Source organism: Heteronotia binoei, chromosome 8 (genome assembly GCF_032191835.1).
Source record: "Heteronotia binoei isolate CCM8104 ecotype False Entrance Well chromosome 8, APGP_CSIRO_Hbin_v1, whole genome shotgun sequence".
NCBI lineage: Eukaryota > Metazoa > Chordata > Lepidosauria > Squamata > Gekkonidae > Heteronotia > Heteronotia binoei.
The window spans coordinates 69,201,061-69,228,445 of NC_083230.1; the positions used below are offsets into that span (position 1 = coordinate 69,201,061).

Below are 27,385 nucleotides of genomic sequence, written 5' to 3' on the forward strand. Positions count from 1 at the left end.
CCCAGGTGCGCCTGGAGTTTTCTTGAAATTACAACTGATCTCCAGACTATAGAGCTCAGTTCCCTGGAGGAAATAGCAGCATCAGAGGGTGGACTCCATCTCCTCACATCCCTTCTGAGCTTCCTTCCCTCCTCTAATTCTGCCTTCCCCAGACTAACCCTAAAAGCTCCAGTAATTTCCCAACCTGGATTTCAAAACCTAGTTATGAACAAGGGGAAAGAATTCAAATTCCTAGCATTTGGGATTCTACTACTGTTCTGGTCTACTGTTCACATTTTCTGATGCCAAAAACCCTTTGCAAGCAGCTTTATCATAGTTAATATTTACACAACCTAATTTGAATCTTCTTTCATTTTTCTACATCTGCTGTTGCTATGGAATTTTGTGTATGTGTGCGTTTTACTTTGGTTTCCTTGACTCATAACTGCTATGGAGAAATGCCCCATTAGTCTCTTTTTCATATAGTGCTGAATATCCAAACACAGGGCAAGAAGAGCAAATTGTTAGAAACAATAAAGCTCATTAATTGTGCTGCCACTGCTTTGTATGCAAACAGGGATAATATGCTGTGTGTGATTTGGCATCTAATTTTATATTTTATACAGGGGGAGAGAGAGAGAGCTTCATTTCCTAGCTAAGTTCTCCTTTTCAATTTCTGTTTGCTCACAGGGATCCTGTTGTGTCTTGTCTGATATGAATTGAAAGACTGCAAGCAGGTACTGTCCATATTGCAACTTTTACACAACTTTTGTCCCTTTAGGAAACTAATCAATATTTTGAAGAGGTATTTTTGTTTCCCACAATAAGTTTTATGGGCCTTGAACTTCCTTTTTTTTTCTTTTAACAGCCATTGGGAAGAGTGATAATGGTAGAGCTGTGGAGGTTCCAGTCTCAGTGGTTCAGTACAAAGAAGGGGTTCAACTTTCCTTTCTTAATCTGTGTCACATGCTCCAAACCCCCACTGAGAGATCTCTTAACTGTTCAGGGAGGGGAGTGTTGTGTATGTGAACTGAAGTGTGTACATTTAAAGGTGTTACTGGCCGGCTCATTGGAGCCTGCAGGACTGAGCTTGGGGATTCGGGAACAAAGGGCAGTAGGATCCAAATCCCTGCTGCCCTACTCCAATCATGGGCCCCCTACTGGTTTGAACAATCCAATGACGTGCTTGCGTGGGAACCCTGAAGTGTATATAGTTGACCCGTTGGCCCAGTTCTGCAGTCTTTTGAGTCCAGCCCTTGCCATGCTGTACTTAATAAAAGAGCTATGACCACTACCACCTCACTTCTTCTTTGCACTGAACCCCACTATATTATAGGGGGCTTTGTACATTCATCCTTCTCAAGGGGCACTTGGCATCATTTTGTCTCTTTGTGTATCTTTCGTACAATGTAATGGGTAGATTCCTGAAAAAAAATCTAATACACTGAAATTCATTGGGCATAGGACAACTCTGCTTAGGAGAGCATGGTAACTAAGGGCTGTCAACTCAGGGTTGGGAAGTTCCTAGAGAGGGTAGATTCTGGAGAAGATGGAGTTTGGGGAGAGGACAGAGCTCAGCAGAAATGTAATGCCACAGAGTTCACTTTTCACAGCAGCCATTTTCTTCAAGGGAACTGGCTTCTGCAACCTGAAGATTGATTTTACCAAAACTTCAGGTGCACTGAAGCATCTGTGAAATCAAATCATATTTAAGTGGCATTTCTAACAAGTGAACTGTTCTGCTTCAAGCATTTGCCAAAGATGCTTTAAATGCTTACAGCCAGCCCAGGCACATCTGACGCTATCTGGAGTACAGTTTATAATCACACAGTATTTATAGCAGAACGTTTCTTAGCAAACAAGAAAGGTGCAAATAAGCCAAAAGCATATTAGCACCAGCGCACAGAAATCTCAGAGGGAAGCAGATGAAAGGCCCAAAAGTCTGAATGGCAATTAGCTGAAGCTGTTCAGAGCTAAGAGGTGACTCTGTGAGGAAACCCCCCCCTTACAGAACATCATGATTACCAGCTTGGTTGCCAGAGCACCTGGAGAAGTGACTCACACACGTCTGCCAGAGAGTGTGGGTAAACCTATCCAGGGGCAAAAGGGACTTATGCAGTACAAGCAGCTACAACGCTACAAAGGTACTCTAAACCGGTACAAGAGTGCCCACCAGGAGAACAGATGGTTTCCCGTCGTTCCATATGACGACCATCCCAGCCATGAAGCAGAGGAGACTGCGCAGCCAGGAGCTATCCAGGTGAACGGTTTTGAAGTTCTGACCATGGAATCCACCGTGGAGGACTAACACCACACGCAGCCATCTTCCTACCAGGCTTGACTCCATTCCAGCGAAGCGGACAGCTCAGATACACACCAGATTCACCTATGCCTGCAAGCAACCTACCCACCCCAGGAGTGGTTAAACGTCCAACCGCCACTTTCTTTGTTTAACGGAACTCTAGACAAAGACTGGTGCCCAGTAGAAGACAGAAGAAGAGGAAGACCATCTTCAGCCAGAGCCAAGTTCCTTTGTACAAACTGGGTGTTACCTAGGCCATGATTTGACTCTCTATTGTCACCCTTTTAGAAGAAGAAGATGAAGATATTGGATTTATATCCCGCCCTCCACTCCGAAGAGTCTCAGAGCGGCTCACAATCTCCTTTACCTTCCTCCCCCACAACAGACACCCTGTGAGGTGGGTGGGGCTGGAGAGAGCTCTCACAGCAGCTGCCCTTCAAGGACAACCTCTGCCAGACCTATGGCTGACCCAAGGCCATTCCAGCAGGTGCAGGTGGAGGAGTGGGGAATCAAACCCGGTTCTCCCAGATAAGAGTCCACACACTTAACCACTACACCAAACTGGTTCTATTAGATAAGTCTAATAGTCCTAAGTATCTCCCCACCCAAGTAATCTCTCTATTCTTCTTCCCAGCTGTCATTTTTGGAGCCTCCCCCTAGTCCATTTCAACCTGAAAGTTCACTCAGGTTAGGTATCCAGGATCCAGGCAAGATCCATTGGTCAAGAGCAAGCACCCAGTTAGGTGTCACCAATGAACTTTCTATTGGTTGTCACAGTAGTCCAGCCCTTATGGTCACTGCGAAACCTCCCTTTTTCGTGAGATCATGCACCAGCTGACCACCTTCCTCCTCCCTCGTACCTCCCACCTCCTAAGGGCTCAAGACAGTCCTTATAATCTGTGGACTAGCTATCCACAGGTGTGCTTCTAGCAGTAATTTCCGCTGCATAGATCCATCCCCGATTCTAAGGCCAAGTTTTGGGTCCCTTCTCCCACTTCCTTGCTCATCGCCATTGGAGCCTTCCTTGAAGACTACAATAGGTAAATATTTCCCTGTCCACCCATATGTTCCCCTATTGCTCTATGTTTCCTAGGACTGAATGTGTGTTTTTATGAGTATTTTATCTTGTATGGAAGCCTATATTTTTCTTAATAAATTATAATTGTTTTACTTAATTAGACTCCCTGATATTTTAAGCATTACTTTTCTGGACATGGAATCCTGTATACACAGTTAAAAAGATCCTGAGTGAGCCAGGTGCTCACCTGACAATTCCCCAACCTCGTTTTGAGGGCATTTTGGCTTACAACTTCTAAGGACCAAACAACACTAGGAGGCAGCAAGGGTCAGCAGGCAGCCCTCCAAGAAATACTCCACAACATGAAACAAACAAACAAAAATTAATAGCTTCATAAATCATAGTAAAACAATTGCCAGATAACTGCAGTGGACTAATATCAGAGTTTGAACTTAAAATGCAGAAAATCTGCTGGTGCTTTTAAATACAAATGCCTCCCTTCTCCACCTTCAAATCCATCAGCGAAGAACCAAATCTCTGTTCTTCTAATCATGATCTTTGCCTCCCATTCCATCAGTTAGTTAATCTAGAGTTTCTCCTTATCAATCAGCAACATTCCTTGGTTAGCTAGGATTTAGCATGCCTTTAACCAGAGTAATTTCTGGATCTAGGTGAAGGATGTGGGTCTTTTAATGGAAGAGCTGCCAGAGTTTGGTGGGCTGGGAACTCACGTATGTACCTGCTTTGGCACATTAAAATTTACTGGTAGGAAATGAATCCAAATGGAAAATCTTGAAGATGTTAAATATATCAGTGAATATTACATTAATATTACATATTACAAAATGTGTTGATAATTTCCTAGTACCAGTAATGGGAGATTATCGAGAGGAGTGATAGATTTTTGTTTGGTTTTGGTTTTGGAATTTTGCTTGTAAATACTTTCCAACACATACAATGACAAATTCCATTACTGCAATGCAACCCTCATCTACTAAATGCTGTTGATTTGGTAAGGAAAGACTGATTGTAAATTCAGTAAGAGAGATTAAACATATTGTGTGTTAGCATCCTATGGAAGGAAGACTTTAAAAAGAACTCTTTAGAAGGATTGTAAAAGGGCACCATTACTGAGGACACAGGAGAACCTCTTTTTATCAAGAGACAGTACAAGTATCAGGCTGAAAGGAAAGGTCAAGCAGTCTGTCTACATTTATTCACAAAGGACAGGCACAGCAGCAGACATCTGTCTCCTAACAACCAAATTCTTGATAGTCTATTTTCCTCCCATGGATGATGCTAATTTTCCAAAGCACTCACTAATCCCCAAATCTGGGCAGAAAAATTAAAAATTGGGAGGTAAAAGTAGAATTAAACTCATGAGCCTTTAAATGAAGCAGATAAAAATCTGTTATGTATTAAAGCAGATCATGTTACCTTTTGTATACTGGCTTGACACTACTTCCCTTTTCACAGCTGAGATAAAGAAACCCCTTGGAAACATGCGAAGAAGAAAAACAAGTTCCTTATGCTTGCATTCAGGAAGGAATCTTAGAAAATGAGAAGGGGAATTACTACTCAAAGTCCAGCAGAGATTTCAACTATCATTTTATGCTCAATTTGTACAGAATGTTAACCAAGAGGCACTGGCAATATCAATGACACCCATGTGGCTGCTGGTAAAATGGTAAGTAACAAGATAGAGTTTGTATGTAAATGTGGCATTATACTTTAGGAGTGTTCTGTTACTATGTCTGTTTCTATGTATATATTATAGTATGTTTTAATGCATTTTATGATGGGGTTTGATATAAATTTCAGCTTTACTCTAAACCTATCAAAATCAAAGTATTTTAGTGTAATTCAGTAGTTCAATTAGTTAAACATTCACATAGTATATTGGGCAGCATGAGTGTGGTGTGTGTGTAATTTGCTTTGAACCTCAAATTAAGAGCCATGATTGAGCTCTGAGTGTCTGGAGCCCCTCCATAAGCTGGCAGTGTCCTCCCACCTCCATTCTGTCCCTCAAGATCAGGGCAGTGTCAGAAATATCAAATGATGAATCACAAAAAGCTCTTGGGGGGGGGGGGTGGAATGAGAAAAATGCAAAACTTTGCAGATGCTAAAACAGACTTTTGGGATCGTATTAGATACATTCACTTCATGTCCTTTGGCTAACTCACTTATTTCTGTCCAAAAAATTCTCAAAGCTAGATACACCCTTCATCAGTAAAACTGCATTCTGTTGCCTTCTGACCATTCTCTGAAACTCTTGTGTATTGTCCTGGAAGTAAACAAATAGTGCCACCCTAAGCCATGGAAACCAGTGCATTACAAGCACACAGTGCCAGGTTGCTAGTCAGTAGTTCATGCTCTTACAATGGGGAAAATAAATTTCCCAAAAGACCCAGTTCCAAGAAGCTGAGATCATAGCAACTTCACTGGAGTTCATAGCTCAGGTCTGCCGATCACTGAGAGGCAGGGTGACATCCCTCTTATTTCAACCAAATATGGAATCTGCCAGCCAAAGTACATTAATGTTGGCCTTCCTCTCTGTCACCACTGTGCCTTAATCAGGAGAAGAAACATTTTTTTAAAAAGCAACTTTCCCTATAGGGAGGATTGTGGTATGTGCTCCTGGGAGCTCTTCAGTTCATCCTGTAAATACATATCCTTGACAGGTAGACACACAGAAAAGGAAGGCGGGAAATGGCAGCCATACTGCCCACGTATCTTCACAGCACAATTGGTAGAGGGAACCTCCATAGAATGCCCAGAGCCTCTCCCAGGAGGAGAAGAATGCCTTTTTGAAAGGCAGGGGGACAAATATTAGATTAGAACAATTAGAACTACAACCAAAGAACACACAACAGAACATTCTCCAATTCACCAATACCTCACTGAGGTAACAGAAGTAAGGGATTCATGTCCCACCAAGAGGGAAGTCAAAAATCACCAAGTTGCTAATATATATTTGTGACAGTATCCAGATTACTGCAGACAGCTGAAATGACAGTAGATCATCTGGCTGGTGGGGGCAACAGGGCAGAGTGCCAGGTTGCATCAGCCAAGGTAGAGCCAGCATGACTCAGCATGATTCAGCACTGGCCTGATTGGTCAGGCTGACTTGGAATATGTATAAATGTATAATAGCACCATCATACGTGTTGGGAGTTTGGATGGTGGAGGTGAGCGGAGCGTTTTGTCAGTGTGAGATATATTCTGTTAATAAATGTACATAGTTAGTTGTACAGCTACTGTGTGCTTGACTTAATCTCATCGTCTTCAGTGACTGCACTCACTCCAGCAGCGCAGCATCAACACAAGTGTCCTTTTACCTTCCATTGCCTTTCAACATATTTTTGAAATTCCCTCCACTCAATTTTAAACTTCTCTAAGTCATATTCTTTTAAGATTCTTGTAAGCTTGTCCATTTCACTCCAATGCATAACTTTTAAAATCCAATCCCACTTTTCTGGTATTTCATCTTGCTTCCACAACTGCACATATAATGTCTGTGCAGCTGAAAGCATGTACCACATTATTGTTCTATCTTGTTTTGGAAAATTTTCCATTTGTAATCCCAACAAAAAGATGTCTGGCACCTTCTTAATGTCATAACCCAAAATTTTTGAAATCTCTTGCTGAATCATTTGCCAAAATTGTTTTGCCTTTTCACAAGTCCACCACATATGGTAGAAAGATCCTTCATGCTTTTTACATTTCCAACATCTATCCGACACCTGATTGTTCATTTTTGCAAATTTCTTAGGTGTCATGTACCACCTGTATAACATCTTGAAACAATTTTCTTTAATATAACGTCGATATCTTCATAGGGTTCTTCCATAAATACTCCCATGACTCCATCTGTATTTCTTTATTTATATTTATCGCCCATTTTATCATTTGAGATTTTACTGCTTCATCTTCCGTAGACCATTTCAATAATAGTTTATATGTTTTTGAAATCAACTTTTCATTTTCCCCAACATCATTCTCTCCAAATCTGTTTGTTCTTGTCTTATTCCATCATTTTTAATATCCTGTTCAAGCAAACTCTTAATTTGTTGTAATTGAAACCAGTTATATTTATATTATAATTCTTCAGCCGATTTTAATTCCAGCTTACCTCCATGTATTTTTAACAATTGTTTATATGATAACCACTTCTCTTCATTAGTATCTGAATATAACTTTATTACTTCCGTTGGCACAATCCAGAGCGGTTTCCTCTCATCCTTATATCTTTTATATTTTGACCAGGTATTTAACAAATTGCTTCTTATATAGTGATGCGGGAAAAAAACATCCATTTTACTTTTCCCATAACACATGTAAGCATGCCAACCAAAAACATTTCCATAACCTTCTAGTACTAGTAGTTTTCTATTTAGTAGCGTCATCCATTCCTTAATCCACACCAAACATACTGCATCATGGTACAGCTTTAAATCAGGCAGTTGGAAACCACCCCTTTCTTTTGCATCAGTCAAAATTTTCATTTTAATTCTTGGTTTTTTCCCGGCCCATACAAATTCTGAAATTTTCTGTTTACTCTTTCACATATTTTTGCACAAAATTTTTGATTTTTCTTTGTTTATATAAAAACCTGCCAGTTCTCCATATTCTTGTATCTTATGAAGCAACAATGGTGTTACATGAGTGGGATTTTCATTTATAAACATTACATCATCTGCAAATGCTCTGTATTTAAAAGAAAAACCTTTCAATTTCAGTCCCTCTATCTCTTTATCTTCTTGAATTTGCATAAGCAAAACCTCCATAGTCATTATAAATATAAATGGAGATAGAGGGCAACCTTGTCTTGTTCCTTTACTAATTATCATTTTTTCTGCCAAATCTGCATTTATACAGAGTCTTGCTTGTTGTTCAGTATATATCACCTTCACCATTCTTATAAAATCTTCTCCTAATCTCAGTTTCTCCATCACTGCAAACATTAAATCCCAATGCACATTATCGAAAGCTTTCTCTGCGTCTGCAAAGAATAATGCTACTTCTTTTTCAGGATGTTTCTCATAATATTCAACAATGTCTATAACTGTTCTGATATTATCTCTAATTTGCCTCCTGGGAAGAAATCTTGCTTGCTCTTCTTTAATAAAATTGTTCAAATGCTGTTTAAGGCGTTCTGCTAGAATTCTAGCATATATTTTATAGTCATTGTTAAGTAATGAAATTGGTGTATAGTTTTTTACATTCGTGGTGTCTCTGTCTTCTTTCAGTATCAACAAAATTACTGCTTCCTTCCATGTATTAGGTATTTCCGCATCTATTCTTATAATATTAATCAATTTCTTAAGTTTTGGTAATAGCACCTCCATGAGGACTTTGTAAAATTTTGCTGTAAAACCATCTGGACTGGGTGCCTTTCCCAATATCATTGAATTTATTGCCACTTCTGTTTATACTTTTTCAATTGGATCATTTAAAACCTTCTCCATATTTCCTGTTAAGGGATTTACTTTAATCTTCTGTAAATATGCATCAATTTTTCCCTGTTTAACCAGTTCAAAAAATGACTTTGGCAATTTCCCTTCCTTATTATTTTTTCCCAGACCTATCCAGTGTATTCTTAATTGTTCCATTAAAATCCCCCATTATCAAAACTTGATCATATGTCACTTCATCAAATTGTTGTATAATGTCTTTTAAAAAAGCATCCTTTGCTCCATTTGGTGCATACAATCCCAATAACAACAGGTTTTTTGCATTTAATATTATTTCTACCGCTACAAATCTTCCATCTTTATCTTTAAACACTAATTTCGGATCCAATTCTTGTTTAATATAAAAAAATCACTCCCCTTTTCTTCTGTTCAGCCAATGAATGAAATTCTAGTCCCAATTGCTTATTCCATAAAAATGTGTAATCCTTTTGTTTAATATGTACTTCTTGTAGACAAACTATATTACAATTTTTGCTTTTTAATCCAATTAAATGTTGCCTTTCTTTTTTTGTGGTGAATTCAGTCCATTTACATTCCAAGATAATAATTTGTAATCCATGGTGCAAATTTTTTATGTTCTTCACAAAATCTACACAGTTCCTGTGTATTTGTAATTATAATCCTTCTTCCTTGAAGTTCAAAGCTCAAACCTTCAGGTATTATCCATCTATAATTCATTTCATTGTCTCGTAATTTTTCTGTCAATTTCTTATATGCTCTTCTGTCATTTATCACTTGTCTTGGCAACTCCTTCATAATTCTTACTCTGCTGCCTCCCACTATCAGTGTTTTTTTCAAAAATTTTGTTCATAATCTTTCCCACCATTTATTTTGTCATATATCTTATAACCACATCTCTTGGTAGATTTTTTTTTTTTTTTTTTTTTGCATAAAGTGAATTCACTCTATACATATAGTCATACATGTTTCTAGGACTTCCGGGGTTGGAAAATGCCAAGCTGACCTGCTTCTCAGAAGGGGAGCAGGCTGGAACTTCTGTTCGGGGTAGTGAAAGACAATCTAATGCCTTCTGCCTACTTTTCTCAGTCAGAGATTAGTCCAAGATATGCACAGGAAACTTTGAGGAGATTTACTTTGGCTAAAAGGGAGTCCTGGAGGGGGGCTCCTTTGAGGCTTTGAAGAGTCTCCGGAGACGAGTTGCATTTTCATCATCTGCAGAGGTTTCTAGAGTCATTTATTTGATTTAAGCTCAACAGGATCCTAATCTTCTTTGATTCTACGAAACATCTAAAGCTATGCAAAACAGGTGTTGATCTGGATAACTACAGAAAAGGTACAGATCACTATCTTTCATTCCGAGACTAATTAAAATTAAACAAAATAAAATCAGAAGGCGGGAAATTGGAATTTAGAAAGCTTGGAAGAATAAGGGGAGAAGGGGCGAAATTTGGACTGTGTAAATTTAAAGAAGAAGCTGACCTGAAAAAATATATAATAAAAATAATTGCAGAATTTCTGGAGGAAGATCCTGAAGGGACTAGAAACATGTGCATCAATTTTTCCCTTAGCCAACTTTTGGCCTTTAAACAACTTGGCATAATATTTATAAAATTCTCTCTTAATTCCTTCCTGGTCAACAATATCCTTACCTCCCGATACAATTTTGTTGATGACTTTATTCACTCTTTTTTTTTTCCATTTGCCAGCACAAGTATTTTCCAGGCTTATTTGCTCCTTCAAAAGATTTCTGTTGAAGTCTTTTTAAGTTCCATTCCACTTCTTTGTTTAACAAATGTCTCAATTGACTTTGTAATATTGTAATCCCCCTTATAATTTTCTTTTTCCCATGTCTCTTTTTAAACTCCTTCTCCTTTTTTCCAATCTCTTTCTGAATGTCCAGCATTTGTTTGTCTTTGGCTGTTTTATCTTTTTGTTCAGTGTAATTAGGATGCCCCTCATTACCGCTTTGTATACGTCCCACACAGTTTGAAATTGAATGTCCTCTTTTTCATTTATTTGAAAGAAAGCTTTATTCTCTTTTTCCAGAGACACTACTATATCCTTTTTCTGTAGCAAATCGTCATTTATCTGCCATCTTAGTGTCTTTTTCACAGGTTTTGCAGGCCACATTAATGGATTATGGTCTGCCCCTATTTTAGGAAGAAACTGTATTTTTTTTTTGTTATAAGTCCAAGACCTTTTGTAATCCACAACATATCAATTCTTGAGAAAGAATTATGCCTTGCTGAAAAGAAAGTATAGTCATGTTCTTTGGGATTAAGTTCCCTCCATATAACTTCCAGACTTTCTTGTTTCACTAAATCAAAAAATGACTTTGGTAGTTTTCCTTCATTATTTTTTTCCCCAGATCTATCCAGAATATTTTTAACTGTTCCATTAAAATCTCCCATTATCATGATTTGCTCATACGTCACTTGATCTAATTGATGCATGTCTTTAAAGAAAGAGTCTTTTGCTCCGTTTTGGCATACAATCTCAATAACAAAGTTTTTTGTGGTTCAACATCACTTCCACCACAATATATCTGCCATCATCGTCTTTAAAAATCAATTTTGGGTCTAATTCTTGTTTGACATAAAAAACAACACCTTTTTTTCTCCTTGGCCAACGAATAAAATTCCACACCCAGTTGTTTGTTCCATAAAAAATTGTAATCCATTTGTTTGATGTGTACTTCTTGTAGGCAAATTATATTACATTTTTGTTTCCTAATCCAATGAAAAGTTGCCCTTCTTTTTTGTGGTGAATTTAGTCCATTTACATTCCAAGATATTAATTTGTAATCCATCATGATTTTTTATTTTTATTCTGTACCCCCAATTCCTTATGTTCATCAAAAAACTTTGTCATTTCTTGAGTGCTTGTAATTGTAACTCTCTTTCCTTTGTATTCAAAATTTAAACCCTCTGGAAGTATCCATCTGTATCTCATTTCATTTTCTCTCAGCTTTTCAGTCAATTTTTTATACAATCTCCTGTCGTTTATGACTTTGGCAATTCTTTCATAATTCTTACACTACTGCCATCCACCTCCAATGTATTTTCAAATTGTTTACTTAAAATCTTTCCCACCATGTCTCTTGTCACAAATCTTACTACCACATCTCTTGGTAAGTTGTTTTTTCTGGCATAGACTGAGTTGACCCTGTAGATATAATCAAAGAAGTAACTGGTTTCATCAGGGCCATCCCGCAAAAATTCAGCAATGTTTCTTATTATATATGTCCTTAAATCAGTCTCCACAGATTCAGGCACCCCTCTCAGACATATCTGATTTTCCATTAGTTTATAGTCTTGTAGTACTGCTTTCTCCTGCATTTTTTTATAGTGGAATCCACTGTGTCAGTTCTTGAGTCTTGGTCTTTCACCTTTTCTTCTACCACCTGCACTTTCTTTAACGCTGCTTGAGAGTCTTTCCTGAGATCCTCAATTTCTTTTTTAATTTCTTTCTTAAGCACCTCAGCACTGAATTCAATATTTTTTTAATTCCTTCTTACTTTGTTATTGAATCTTTTATTACTTTTGCCAGTCTTGCCTTAATGGCATCTATTGCCTCCTGCCATTTAGACATTTTTGTTTCTTCAAGTGACCTAGCCCTCGTACGAATCTGTTTTGCTCCTGATTTATGCAGAGACATCACTGCCTGCCCATTGCTAAAATAGGCTCTGAAGTTGACCTCACCAAATCAAATTTCAATTGCACAGATTAAAGCCTGCCCTTTTAGATGAGCCCAAAATCGCCATTCCCAGAGGCTCCGAAGTCAAGATATTAATTTTTTAAAGTTTTATTTTCTTCAAAATGGCGTCCGCGGCTTTTCTGCTCCCTTTTTATTTTTTTTTTATTTTTTCCCCCTAGAGTGCTCCAAAATTAGTACCAAGCATATAGTCCAATAGATTTCACCTTTTAATGATGATAGCTGCCAGCTCCACTTTTTTAAAAAAGTCCCATTTTCTTTTAACAAATTCCTAGGGAGGGCTAGGAGGCTTGCAGTTATCCCTTCTCCAAATGGCTACTTCCTTCCTTCCTTGCCACGAAGTCTCATTTTCAATGGTTGAGAAGTCTCACGATATTTTTATGATGCCATTTTCTGTGACGTCCATCAAATCAGCAGTTCTGTTTCGGAGGGGGTTGTCTGGCCCAACCGCAGGTATTCAAACAAAAGTTTTTCGTCTTTTAACCGTGTTTCTTAAATTCCATTAGTCCCAAATTTACCCCCTCCTTTATCTTCTTTACTTTAAAACAATGTAGTTGGATCTAGACCTTTGTCTTTATTTCAAATAAGTCTTATTTTAGTCCCAGAGTGATAGATAAAGATCTTTTACCTTTAAAGTCGCTATCCTTTTGAACACCGTTCTCTTCAAAGATAGATGTTAAATAATTCCAAAGAAGCTTTGAATCCTGGTGAATTTAAGTCAATTTAATGACCCCAGAAGTCCTCTGTAGACGTTGGAATGCAATCCTTCTCCGGGAACTCTTCAAAGCCAAAAAGGATCCCCACTGGAATTCCTCATCAGCCAAAGTAAATCCCCTCAGAATTTAATATGCATGTCTTGGGCTTCTCCCTGCCTGGGAGAAGTAGACAGCAGACGTTAGGATCGCCTTCTCTGCCCAGAACAGAGGCTCTGGTCTGCTCCTCTCCTGAGAAGCAGCTCACTCCTCCATGACCCAAACCCAGAAGTCCACAGCATCAGGAACAGAGTTCTGAATGAAAGTTACTAATAATGAATGGGGTTGCTGTAGTGTTGCCAATCCCCAGGTGGGGGCAGGCGATCAGGGCCGGATTAAACCCTCTGGAGGCCCCTAGGCAGTCAAACTCTTGGGGCTCCCTCACAAATTATCTCTTAGTTGGAGCATCTCCACCTGCAGGCACCTTCTCAAAAGTCCTTTTGGCAAAGCTGTGGGGGAGAGCAGAGAGAGGCAAACTTGGCAACCGCGCCAGAAGCAGTTGCACCAGGCGAGTCAAACAAAGAATGGCTCAGTTGCTGGCTGTGCATGCAGGCTGGCAGGGCTACAAGCAGGGGAGAAACCGGGCGGGGGGAGCCATCCTGGGGCCCCTGAAGGTGTGGAGGCCCATAGGCTAGTGCCTACTTGGCCTAATTGTTAATCTGGCCCTGTAGGCAATCCCCTGGTTTGGAGACTCTTCCCCCACTTCAGGGGCTGCTTCTACACTTGGTAGAAAATCCTGTCCTTGGGTGTATTTAAAAGTAGTCATCTACATTGCAAATCACCATCACTTCTGTCTTGCATTGCATTTTTGTAAGTCTTCTACATTCACTTTGTTTGAATGGGCATTGAAAACACTTTCACCCTGGAGTAGCCCCACAGTTCTCAAGAGCACTTTTGAACAGGAGTTTCCCCAAACATCCAGATCTAAGATCGTGATTGTAGAACTTTCCCTCTGAGTTTTCAAACTCCTTCCCAAAGCCCCATCCTACATTTTATCATTTGCTTGTGAAAGCACTGATTCAGGAAGTCACTGGTTCAGAGGCGTGCCGGCATGTGCTCTCTTCTGAGTAGGGTTTTCCTCACAAGGAGGCCCGACTTGGAGGAGAATGCACCCCATCTGGCTGCTCTTGCCTTCAAGGTGTCAGCTTGGCTTCTCCCAAGCGCAGCTCAGTGAACGCCTCTGCAGTGTGCTCTCAGAGGTGCTCCATACCTCTGAAAGTGCATTGAGCAGGCCTGGCTTGGCTGTAGCCCATCCAGCCCTCCTTCCATGCCACCAGGCCTGCTTTCCCCATGGGCGGGGATGTGTGGCAAGGGCTGGTGCTGGCCTGGGGTGCCTGAAGCCATAGCACCAGGCCTGTCTGGGTCCCAGGCAGGTGAAAGAGGTGGCAGCAATGTGTATGCCACTCAATGGCTGCCAAAGGCATCCTCTGATGGGCAGAGATGTGCTCCGCTGCAAAGGAAGCACAACTGGCTAGATCCAGGCACAGAGTCCTTGTAGTCTGCCTGGAGAGCTTTGTGCTTGAGATCACACTGGGTAAATTGTCCATATCAGGTTAGTTCTCAGTCCAAAATACTTTATATTGTAAGCTAAATGTCCATTCAGGCAGGTTTGCTTGTGCTTCCACAATATGAGTCCATACTATAAGTTCATAACAATGAGAGTCCTGTATTTCTGACACTAGATGAGAGTAAACTCAGTCCATAAATGGTGGAAAAGGGGGTTGAGGGTTTACAATACTGCCAACATATCTGCACTAGGCATATTCAATTTATTTCATTTCATTCATTTGTACCCTGCCTTTCTCCCCAGTGGGAGCCCAAAGAAGCTTATATCATTCTCCTCATTTCCATTTTATCCATACAACCACTGTGTGAAGTCAGTTAGGCTGTGTGACTGGCCCAAGGTCACCAGAGAGCTTCCATGGCATGAGTGGGGATTCAAATCTGGGTCTTTCAGATACTATTCCAATACACTTAACCACTATGCCATGCTGGTTCTCACCCCCTTTATGGGAGACACTGCTTGTTGCTGAGGAAAGAAGAGCTGTTGAGTCAATACATAGTAGGTACACATAATGGAGGACATCTGTAGCAATCAAAGTTTTAGGCAGGAGATCCTCCTCCCTTGCTTACCCACATGGCATGCATTGTCCTTACATCCACAGTTGGAGAGATTGAAGGTCCAGAACAGTGTTTGCGACCCGAGGCAGAGTACCTGTGAAAGGTTCTGAGCACACCACTGTTAGCAATATTGTACAACAATGTTTTTTCTTAGCCTTGACTGTTCATACAGCGCTACAAAATGAGAAGGGATCTGAAAAATTACTCCTTCCTCACTCTTCCACTGGTGGAGAAAGTGCACCAGAGTGATCCCTCTGTTGCTGTAAGAACAAATTCTGTGTAGTTTCACCAATTTCTCCCCCCTCACTGCAGCCTTCTATGTCCAAGCAGCCATGTTCTGGCAATGCTTATTTTGTGGTTTGCAGAGGGTTGCTGTCAGAAGTGGAAAATAGAAGGGGAAGTTCTGAAGCTATGATCATCTTCTCACACAATCATTGAACCCAACTTTGAACATGACAGCTTTCCTCTAATTTCTGTTCTAATGGCTATAGGTCTTTCTGCAGTGAATAAAGATGCAAAAACCAGAGTATGAGTTTTCCTTTGAGATGGATGAAGAAACCAGTGTGAAAGAACAACATCATATCCAGGAGGGGACTGAACCATGGGAAGACAGCTTGGATTTGGGAGGAGAGAGCAACTTGGGAAATGCCAACATCTCATCCTATGAAATGCCAGCCCTATCTGACACAGAAACACAAATGTACCCTAATAGCATGCAGAAGCAGAGTGTAAGAGGTCAACCACATCTTTTGAAAGTTCCTTCAGAGGGAAATGACAATAGTGACAACATACCTTGCCAATTTGTCAGGTATGCTCCAGGAAGGATTTCTACTTCTCCCACCCTGAGGAGACTAAGGAAAAGTACACTATCAGTCTCTCAAATATTTGCACTCCAGGGTGGCACTGAAAACCCAAGACTGGGCAATCAATCTGAATCTTGTCTTCCAATTTGTGAAAGTCCTCCTCCATTCTCTAACCACTTCTTTTTCTCAGAACCCTTCATGCACATACATTCCCTGTCACAGAGAGAAAAATCTGCTTCCATTGACACCACACCAGTCCTACCACATCATGAAGAAAATGATCAGCCTTTGCAGAATGCTGTGTCAATCAACTCTTCTTTTCAGTCTGAGGGAGAACAGAATACTCATGAAAGTATTCAGGTAATGTTGCCAGGTGTTTGTTTGTTTTTTAAAAAAATGGAGTATTATTTTGCTTTCTTTGAATTGATATGCTTGATTCATAACCCATTGTGAACTAAATAATAAACTGAACTTGGTATTGTTAGCCTTAAGCAAACCCAGGAGTGTGGAGAGGGGCAACAATCCTGTTGACTGGAGTAGGGTGTAGGGGCCATATCATTCCAGTCTTGACCTACCTACACTGGCTCCCAGTTTGCTTCTGAGCACAATTCCAGTTGCTGGTGTTGAACGTCAAAGCCCTTCCTGGTTTGGGACCAACAGAGCTGAAGGATTGCTTTATTACTCAAGGAACTTACCTGACCACAACAGTCATCTGTGGAGGCCCTGTTTTGGGTGCCCCTACCTTGTGAGATTAAGCAGGTGACAACCAAGGAGACAGAATTATGACACCAAAAACTCTGGAACTGTCTCCCCAGGAAGTTTTTTTGTGTCCCCTTCTTTTGCTATCTTGTTTCATTTGGCATTCCTGCCAAATGTATCAAGAGATGCATTTTGCCAGCAGAGTCAGGGTATTCTGCACCTGCAAGGGAAGGATTTGGCCATCATTTGGAATCACTCAGCATTCTGGTTGGTGGAGGTCTCCATCTGCCACTGCATTTTGTGCAGGGGAAGTGCTGCCAACTGGTAGGGCAAGCAGGCTAGTGCACTGCCACCCCCTTAACCCATCTTCCCTCAGCACTGCCACCCCCTTAACCCACCCTCCCCTAGTGGGATAAACAAGGCTTCAGCCACTCAATTTTTCACCTTTGATCTTCAGGGAGGTGGCCTATGGAGTCAAACAGGAAGCCTATTTGCCTGTCTAGTGAACTGGCATTCATGGTGACGACTGCACAGTAAACTTTATAATATGTTTGCTATTTTATATATTGGCAAGATTTGCAGCTGTGAAAAAGGTGAGTCAAAGCTGGCTTTGCCCAGGGTTTCTCTCTGTAGCCCAGAAGATAACTTGACCTGGTATCTACCAGTCTAGTCCATAACAAACTACTAGGATTTAAATCAGCTTGACCTGAATTATTTTTGCTCAGAAAAGAAATCAAATGATTCTGTTTTTTAAGCAGTCATTTCACCCAAAATTGTTGAATTTCAAAATGCCTTTGGAGGTCTTTCTTTAGCAAGATTATATGAGTTTAAATGTTCCAGTTTGTTTTCTTTTATAGTAACCAAATGAGATGTTTTGATTTTTTTTTCCAGAAATTAGATTCCCATAAGGCAAGGTATGTGATGATTTTTTTGTTTATCATGTGTTTCAATTTGTGGACACCATGTTGTGTATTCTTGTGCTCATTAGGGAGATATGCTTCCCTAATTATTTAGTAGGTTTCTGGCATGCCTAGCTGTATTAATCCAGCCTTTCCAATTGGGTTGCATAACAGTTAAAAACTTCTAGCAAGTCCCAACTTCTTGAAATCTGACCTCAAAAATGCCACCTGAAGAATGTAATGCCACCTGGCCTCAGCAATGCCACCTGATAGCCAGTAGACAGGACATGACCCGTCTGAGGGCACTGCCACACAAGGCATCAGTAGTAACAGCAATACAAATACAGATTATACATAAGCAAATTGTAGGTTCATATAGAGTCAGGCTTGGTCTATAGATACTGTGCATACAGTGGAATTCTTAAGGAAAGGTGAGTTAGATATGGGTCCATTGAAATCAATAACCTCAAATATACCATATTCTGTGCTTGATTGAGATCAGAATTATAACATCACAATGATCACATTCATTCCAAAATACAATCCACATAAGTAAAAGGAAAGATAAAGCTATATCATATCACAAAGTTCCCACCATTTTATACCTTATAGTAACCTTTGTGTGCAATATCTGAATGCACCTTATGATAGAGGGAGTGCAATTTCATTTCTTTGAACCTGTCAAAAGAAAGCACATATTTGCTTTTTCCAACCCCTATACAATATTGACAATCAACAAAATTACAATACCAATCTAACTGCAGCATTTCAATCATGTTTTATTAATTTGCAATATGACAAACTGAGGTTGTGTCAAGAAAAGTAGATTTAAAGAAGACTTTACACCCAAATATTTGCAATGTTTTATACACTTGGTTTTGCCTTCCCATTTTTGCAATCAAACCTTTGTCATTACATGCCAAGTGTGTCTTAAGAAGCTTTCTCATTACATGCAAACAGGGTAAAATTTTCAGGCAGCAAGCAAACTCTTAATCTGTATATTACATTAAATATTACATATTACTAGTATATACAGACAAAACAAGAACCAAACATTTCTCTATAGCTATTTTAATATAATGTGGCTAAATTAAGCCATTATATTAGTCATGTGAGACTTTCCACTATCACATGATCACTTGAATTTGTTAAAGCACTATCACATGATCATAGGGTTGCCAATCCCCAGGTGGGGGGAGGGGATCCCCCAGTTTGGAGGCCCTCCCCCCTTCAGGGTCATCAGAAAGCAGGAGGAGGGGAGGGAAATGTCTGCTGGGAACTCTATTATTCCCTATGGAGACTTATTCCCATAGGAAATAATGGAGAATTGATCCTCGGGTCTCGGGGGGGGGGCTGTTGTTGTTTTTTTAAGTAGAGGCACCAAATTGTCAGTATAGCATCCAGTACCTCTCCCCAAAATATCCCCCAAGTTTCAAAAAGATTGGACCAGGGAGTCCAATTCTATGAGCCCCCAAAGAAAGTGCCCCTATGCTTTCTTATTTCCTATGGAAGGAAGGTACCGTATTTAAAAAGGTGTGCAGTCCCTTTCAATGTGATGGCCAGAATTCCCTTTGGAGTTCAATTATGCTTGCTCCTGGCTCCACCCCCAATGTCTCCTGGCTCCACCCCCAAAGCCCCCAGATACTTCTTGAATTGGACTTGGCAACCCTACATGATCAGTCATCAAAAGCTGTTGCCTTGATGCCTTATGTCATACATGGAAGTTACACAATAGTGAGTGAGAGAAAAATATCTATGGACTATCATTTCAACATATGAAATTTCCCACTGCTGCTCAAAACATGCTAATATTTACCTAACACAGAAGCAAAACATCTGTGTCAGGAAGAAATGTCTACTTTGTAATATGCAAGAGGGGAACATAATTGTTTATTCCTAGTCAGATCCACCCAGAGGGAATTTAATACATGGAAGAGTTTCCCAAGCAGTACCTGAGTATAAACTATATTCTCTTCCTCCACATAATTTAAGCCTTCTGGTTTTGGACTGGCACATGAAATGGCTGGCATATGAGAGCACTTTTATGTTGCCCATGGCAGTAATCATTTCTTTGTTGTTAGTTTCAGAGGAGAGTAGTAGAGCTAGATTTGAGTCCAGTGGCACCTTAGAGATCAACAAGATATTCATGGTATAAGCTTTTGAGAGTCAAAGCTCCCTCTGTCAAATACAGGTTGGAATGTTCTTATATTGCAAAGAAAGGAATCAGGATGCAAAGATACAAAGCAAAATGTAAGCAGTTTGATTTGAGCAAGGAAGAGCATTCTCTATATAACGTCTGAGGTACAGAAAGCGGAGATAATTAAGTGGGTTTGTTTCTGAACTTTTAAGTTAAATTTTGTATAATTTAAAGTTAGCAATTATATATCCTGGGATATGAAGACTGGGGGGCCCATTTGTGGACATCCAGTTTGTGTGTTCTTGTTTCTTTAGCCAAAACTGATTCCTCAGTCCTAAAAATACTCATAAATAATCCCACTCATTTTTCCCTCCTTGCAGTCTATATAACTCTGCAGAGCACAGACATAGCTCAGTGGTGGTGAGTTTACCTGGACTCGAGGTGTTCCCAGGAGACCTGCTGATATCAGACAGTGCAGCAGAATTCCTTTATCATTCCACATCACTGCAAAGTGCAGGTCAGATGGGGACAGGAACTGACTGGGCTTTAAACTGAGAATCATTTGTGTGCTGTATACCTTGGCAGCATTTTAACTAGGTTTGCACTGCACCTGCACCTTTGGCTTTGCTAAATTTAGTTTCAACATCCAGGATGGTAGCAAGATGGATTTTCTTTTTCTTTAAGTAGGATAAGGTAGCACAAACTAGTCTTACAGCACCATGACCCTGAACCTTAAAACAGTGTGGCTACAGTGCAAATAATTTCTGGCTAGTTTGTATAGCACAGTATGTACCTCACCAGTTGAATGACCGCCAGAGAACATGCAAAATGGCATCAGGTTTTTTGATCCACAAAACCTTAGTGAGTGGGTTATACTTCACTTAACTGACTTTGTTTACTGACCCATGTACTGTAGGCATTTACTAGATGGATGCCTGCAGGAAACTGTAGATGCATAGGCTTTGTGCATGCCATTACAAAACGTTATCTGCCAACTTGTAAATCAGTAGGATTCCTTGCAGGTTAGGAGCTCCATATGAACAGGAACTTTCCTTCTACTTCACCCTGGAAATGTTGCCATTTACAAAACATTGATGCAAATGAGGAAATCTCCTCATGCCTGTTGAAGCTCTACAAGGCTTTTGGTTAAGACTGTTCATATGTCTCCTTCATCCATGGACAGACAATCTCAATTTCTGACATGACTTCTGTTCACTAAAATAGCCTTAATAAGGATTTTAAAGACAAGACTGTGACATTGAAACTGATATCACTGCCTTCAATTTGAAAAGTCTAACAATGCCTTTGTTCCTTTTCTACCCATTAGAGTCCAAAAAACCTTGGTGGCCATTCACTAAAAAAGGAACTGTGAGTATTCTGCAAAGGTTTTTCCTTCCTCTCACTTGCTGATATTTCAATAGACAGACATGTCTTACAGTATGTCCCTAACATACAATTTGTGTTGTTATTCTTCCTACTTTTCCCATGTAGTTTGCACAGTATTTGCTTCCTCCTCTAACAATGAATGACTATTTGGTGGATATCAGAGTGGGTCTTTTTGTTTTAACTAATTTCAAGTGTGCAAACTCATCATAACCTCCAGCTGTAATTTCTTTCATATGTATTGGCTTCTTCTTTTCTCCAGTGATGGCTTTTGTAAGTATGTGCTTCATAAATTCTTATTGTTGAGTTCTGAGTCCATTGTATCGTTAACCTTTGTTTGCACTTGCAATAATTCATTTAAAAATTAAAAGTTTTTTTTAAAAAAATATAGGCACAAATGGGGCTAGTACAGAAATGGTTGCTATAAATCTATGGGAATCCCCAGATTTGCAGAAAAATCCCCAACCTTTAATCACACAAGAAGTGATATATGTGCTTGTGCTGAACAAGAGCTCAACAACAATGTCAGCTTTGAACAGAAAGGGTCTCTTGTGCATCTTCTGCTCTAAGCCCCCATGCCCACCCCAATACCTGGCTGCTGGTGGTCAGCTGAATGCAGGTCTGGCTCTGCCACTAAGCAAACTAGGTGACTGCCTAGGGCGCTGGTCTTCTGGCACTGAATTGGGCGCCCCCCATGTGGCTTGGCGATGTTATCAGTGCACAGGGGAGAGTCAGAAGTTAGCCTTGCTTAGGTGCCACGGCCGGCCCTGGCTGAACGTCCCTCAAGCTTTCTGCTCTAAACTGTCCTCCCAGTCAGGTGTTTTGGGTGAAACTGATAAGCTAAGGAGTGTCCATTATAATTAACTTTCCAGTTTAAAAGTTCTATTGAATTCAGCAACCTAAGAAAAAAGTCCAAACATATAATACAAATTTCACTTAAGATGCACATACACACGAACACATGAATTACTTTCTTCCCTCACTCAAGTAGCAGGCACATATACTTCCACTTTGGTACTAACACATCAGGACATTGCCTTTTGTTTTGGATCTATGTCTCACAGAACAAATGCTACCTGTTGAAAATGGAGAGCTTTATGTATTCTTGGCATATATATTATATAGGAAGTATTATTAGAACTTTTCACTGTATTTATGCTTAGATTCCCTTTGTGTATTTACATACGCTACTCTTACTCTTTTATTGGCAAATGTTGAAGCAGTCATACTGAATCAGACCATTGTTCTAAAACTAAAGACAAAAAAATGCTATCCATCTAGCACTGATGAAACCATCACTTGCATTAATGCTCCTATAATAAAGGAACTTACTATTAAAACCAAATAATGTCTCAGATAAAGGTAGCATTGAATTATAATTTGCCTTTGGATCCTAAAATATTTTTTCCTGACCCATTCAAAAGGAGCTGTATCCCCTCTCCCCCCACATGCACACAACCCCCCCCCTTGCTTTTTCATATGATTGTAGCAGGAAGACTGTTACAGGGGTAAATGGGGGGACATCAACAGAAACCCTTAAAATAAAAAAGTGGTACCTTACATTATAAGAGCTGGTAACATTGTGCAGAATAGCATTACATATTTGTTTTAAAGGATGCCAGCAAAACAATGGAAATTACAGATAATTGTAAATTGGTTATCAAGTATTAGAACTGGACCTTCCTCATTCATTTATTTATTTACTGGACTGTTACTCTTTTCTACTGCTATAGACAGACTAACACAGACTAATCCATCTTGATCTAGCTCCTAATTTATTGTAACCCAAGATTTGTGCTTTTTTCCCTCTATTGCAGATATATTAACTCTGTGGTTTGTAAGCTATTTGTAACTGTTTTTTATTTTAAAAATAATTTGAAAAAAATTGAAAAAAAATTCCTGTACATTAAAAAAAAAAAAAGTTGTGCATTTTCAAAATTCAAATATTGCGGTACAATTTTCTACATGCTAAGATCACAATTTGAAGAAGAACCTTTATCCTCAAAATTGAACCTGTATTTCACAAATTAACCTCTAAGTTTTATTTTGAAGCAGAGTAGAGACAGACATAAACAAGCATTAGACCTGGAAAACTGTTTGTCTACTGTAACAATCAAGACCTCGGAGTACAGCAGCTATGAATTTCACAGTGTTAAGGTAGAGAAATATTTAACTTATGTTTTACTAATTTTTATTCTCTTGTTTTCCCTCAAATGAAAACTGCTTTGCTCCTTTGGGCATAAAATGTAGTACACTAATGCTTGCCTGCACTATAGTACAATGTTTGGAATCTTAACAGTAAAGTGCATGAAAAAGCCAGTGATAACAGGAGTATTTGTGATCAGTATCAGTGGGTAAAGGTAAGAGCCCACATGTGGGACTGCCGTGGTACAAATTTTTCATGAATTGTTATTTTGGTGCTCTCAATTGATAGGATAAAGTTTGGCATGAAATAATGATTCTGTATCGAGTTGAGCCAAAAGACAATGAAGATCAGTTAGACACAAAGAAGAAAGAAGCAGTATGGGAGCTCTTCACAACTGAATGCACATACTTTCTTGATCATCTACTGGTTCTTAGAATAGTAAGTCTGAATTTTATAACTACTTTCTCAATTGTGATGAAAATTCACAGTCCATCTTGATTTAGGATAGTTTCACACAGCCATTGTTTTTTTCAGCAAGAAGTGGATTTATGCAATAACCACTTTGTGGCAGTAATAAACATGGATCTTAGCTCTGCACATGTTCCACTGACAAAAGCATCATGAATTTGGCAAGCTTTCAAACCAGACAAAATGTTAGCAAGTGCATTAAACCAGTTACCTTGGTAGTTACCTTTTGCCAGAAAACAAAACCATATGCATTTGTTATATCATTCTATAGTACTGTATTAGAGCACTGTGTTATGATTTGATAAGGTGCATAACATATCCCAGGTTTTGTTGTATCTCCAAAGCTTTTGTCATAACATGTTCCATGTATCCTTTGGTATCATCCCTTCTTTTGCTTTCAATTTTACAGTGACTTCTTGCCCTATAATCTGCCCTAGAAATTTAAGACAAAATGCACTTTTGAATAATAGTGTCTACTCAAGAAACTTTTAACCCACTGGGGAAAGTATCAGAACAAAGTCTGAGTCCAGTGGCACTTTTAAGACCAACAAAGTTTTATTTTAGGTATAAGCTTTTGTGTGCATGCACACTTCAACAGACACACTGAAACAGAAGTTGCCAACCATTACAAATTGTTAGAGGGTGGGAGGGTAGTGCCTGGAAGATGAACTAGAGTCAAGATGCATAAGTAACTGAGCAATGAATATAACTAAAATTGGATTAAGGCAATTGGTAAGACCTGTGAATTGCAGAAGATTAGCATCAGGGGTCGTTTTGTAGAATAATAGGTGGTGGAACTCATTAGCATAACTTATTAGCATATGCCACCCCCAGCCAAAAGCAACCCAATGCAAGAAAAGAGAACCCTGGGTGAGCGAGGCCTGCTTGGGCTGGCTAGAGATCCAGCCAGCCCAAGCAGACCTCACTTGCCTGGGGCTCTTCTGGGCCACCACCACCACCCCAGGAGAAAGGCCAGCAAGCCACCAACTGCCCAAAATCATATAAGATGTGGAGAAAGGGTGGTGTGGACTTCTCCAGAGGTTAATGAGGGCTGCTGGGTGTGTGGCAAAGCCCCTGGTAGCTGGCTGGCTGCATCTACTATTCAATGGACAAAGTAGGTGGGGAGGTGAAGGGGGAACCATCAGAAGGGTTCAGGAGCTGTGCTCCTGTGAGCTCCTGTTGAATATGAGGCCTGATTAGCATACAGCTTCATAAAAGAGTTTACAAACAGATGCAAGAACTGAATGACATTAGCATGTGTAGTGAGATAAGAAACCAATATCTCTGTTAAGCCCTGGGGGTTCCATTGTCCTGAGTGTTATAATAACTCTTAACTCGGTAATCTTCTGTTCTAGACTGTTTCTGAAACTCTCTTAGAACAGCTACTTTGAGGTCCCCCACTGAGTGTCTTGGAAGGCTGAAGTTTTCTACAAGTTTCTCAGTCTTGTGACAGTTGATATCAGATTTGTGTCCATTTATCCTTTGATGTAGGTGTGGCAGAACATGCCCACTGTTGCCTGCAAGCCCTGTTCTGCCCTGTCCTCCTAGGGGGCTCCCAACTCCATGGAAAGGCTTTTCTTTCTCTCTAGAGTAGCCCACCACCACCATCTGATCAACATAGGGGCTTCCCTCTGAAGGGATCAGGATCTTCAGCTCTCCTTCCAAGCTCAGAGACCTTGCCTCAGTTTCTCCCACTAGCCTAGTGCCTGGCTAGCACAGGGACAAATTAATACCTTCTACAGGTGCTGAAACTGAAACTCAAATACTTTGGCCACCAAATGAGAAGGGAGCACTCACTGGAAAAGATCCTGATGCTGGGAAAGACAGAAGGCAAAAGAAGAAGGGGACAGCAAAAGATGAGATGGCTGGACAGCTTTACTGATGTAATGAATATGAATTTGAGCAGACTTTGGAGGATGGTGGAAGACAGGAGGGCCTGGCGTGACTTGTCCATGGGGTCGCAAAGAGTCAAGACTTGACTGTGCAACTGAACAACAACAACAAACATCCTGGGAGAATGGCCAGTTGCCAACTGCTTTCCTTCCCCTTTCCTGGGCCCCTTTGAAATTAGCATGTCTGAAACAGTGGGGAGTCTATGTGATACAGAGAACCACTTCCAGAATCAAAAGTTTAAAATAAAAATAAAATAAATATAAAGAAAAGATGTTTACAAGCATACTTTTAGCTCCACACCAGATTGAAGCAAGGAAAAACAAAATAAAGTGGTAAAACACAAATTCTGGGCGTTTTCCCACTGCCCTTACTCCGGAGCGACGTCCCTCTTCACCGCGCAGCATCTGCGTGGATTTCGCACCAACTGCTCCGCAGAACCTGGAAGAGCCGCCAAGTCCCGTGGCTTTTGCGTCGCAAATGTAAACCGCCAAAAAACAGTTTACATTTGCGACGCAAAAGCCGCGGGACTTTGCGGCTCTTCCGGGATCTGCGGAGCAGTTGGTGCGAAATCCGCTCAGATGCTGTGCGGTGAAGAGGGACGTCGCTCTGGAGTAAGGTCAGTGGGAAAATGCCCCCTCTGTCCCTCTCTCTAAGAAATGCCCTTAAATGTTAAAATAGGACAGGCTCTTTAGCTTTAGTAAGTTATGGCTCCCTACAGTCTTCATTACCTTGAGGGTTGATCCAGCTCTGTAGAATAGCTGCATGGTCCAAAATGGAGGTCCACTCCCAACATCAGACAAAGGGTCTGTTGTGCTCAGCATCCCAAGGAAAAGAGAGGCAGCCTTCACCTTGCAAGGCTTTTTAAACAAACCTTTGTCTCCTCCTCCTTGACCCCAGTCAGCCCAGGTCAGAGCTTCTTTTCCTAGTGTCTCCAGGAAGCCCTTTCCTGTAACCTGTCTAGCAAAAAGTCCTCCAAGCCTCTATGTTCCCTGCTTGCTGGGGGTGGGGAGCTGGCCCATCCCATTGTCTCTACCAAGACCCACTAAAATTTCTTAAGAGATGCATCCTGTGAATTTAGGGGGAGGCATTTCTGAGTATCCTGCATTGTGCAGCGGGTTGGACTAGATGACCCTGGAGGTCCCTTGCAACTCTATGATTCTATGATCTGGAAGACCATGGGCCTCCCCCTATCTGCTTGTTCTTAACTCAGTGGGAGGGGGGATTGTTAAACCACACAGTCAAGCCCTGCCTTTTGCCACGCACCCAGAAGACAAGGCAGTTCTCTGCAGTAGGGTTTGTCCCGTGTAGAGAACTGAAGGCCATTGTTGGCATTTAATAGCATATACAATGTTAGAAGATGATCAAGTGAATGAGCCCGGAATTGTGTAGTTAATGTTTTTAGGTCCAGTGATTGTATTGTTTGAGTGTATGTGGCAGCAAAGTTGTCCATGTTGTATTGTTGTGGGAGAGGAGTTGTTTAAGATTGGGGGGGCTGTCTGTGGGCAAGAAAAGGTTTGCCGCCAGTGCTTGTGAAAGAGAACTGTCATTATCCAATAGAGGTTGTAAGTCACTGATGATGCGTTGAACTGTTTTGTGTTGAGATCTCTATGTTCTGTTATTTTCTCTTTGGGGCCTA

The 27,385-nt window shown here is 40.3% G+C and overlaps 1 protein-coding gene across 1 annotated transcript in view; it reads left to right on the forward strand.

Annotated features, from left to right (window-relative positions):
* Positions 1 to 4,725: 4,725 nt before the first annotated feature.
* PLEKHG7 (pleckstrin homology and RhoGEF domain containing G7) overlaps positions 4,726 to 27,385 on the forward strand; it is a 45,496-nt gene continuing 22,836 nt past the window's right edge. Inside the window, exons 1-7 of the mRNA XM_060244570.1 lie at positions 4,726 to 4,986; positions 15,813 to 16,484; positions 17,715 to 17,737; positions 20,240 to 20,376; positions 21,187 to 21,227; positions 23,298 to 23,399; positions 23,677 to 23,826. Of these exons, the coding sequence (XP_060100553.1) occupies positions 15,834 to 16,484; positions 17,715 to 17,737; positions 20,240 to 20,376; positions 21,187 to 21,227; positions 23,298 to 23,399; positions 23,677 to 23,826 (1,104 nt within the window). The 5' untranslated portion in view covers positions 4,726 to 4,986; positions 15,813 to 15,833. The remainder of the gene's footprint in view (positions 4,987 to 15,812; positions 16,485 to 17,714; positions 17,738 to 20,239; positions 20,377 to 21,186; positions 21,228 to 23,297; positions 23,400 to 23,676; positions 23,827 to 27,385) is intronic.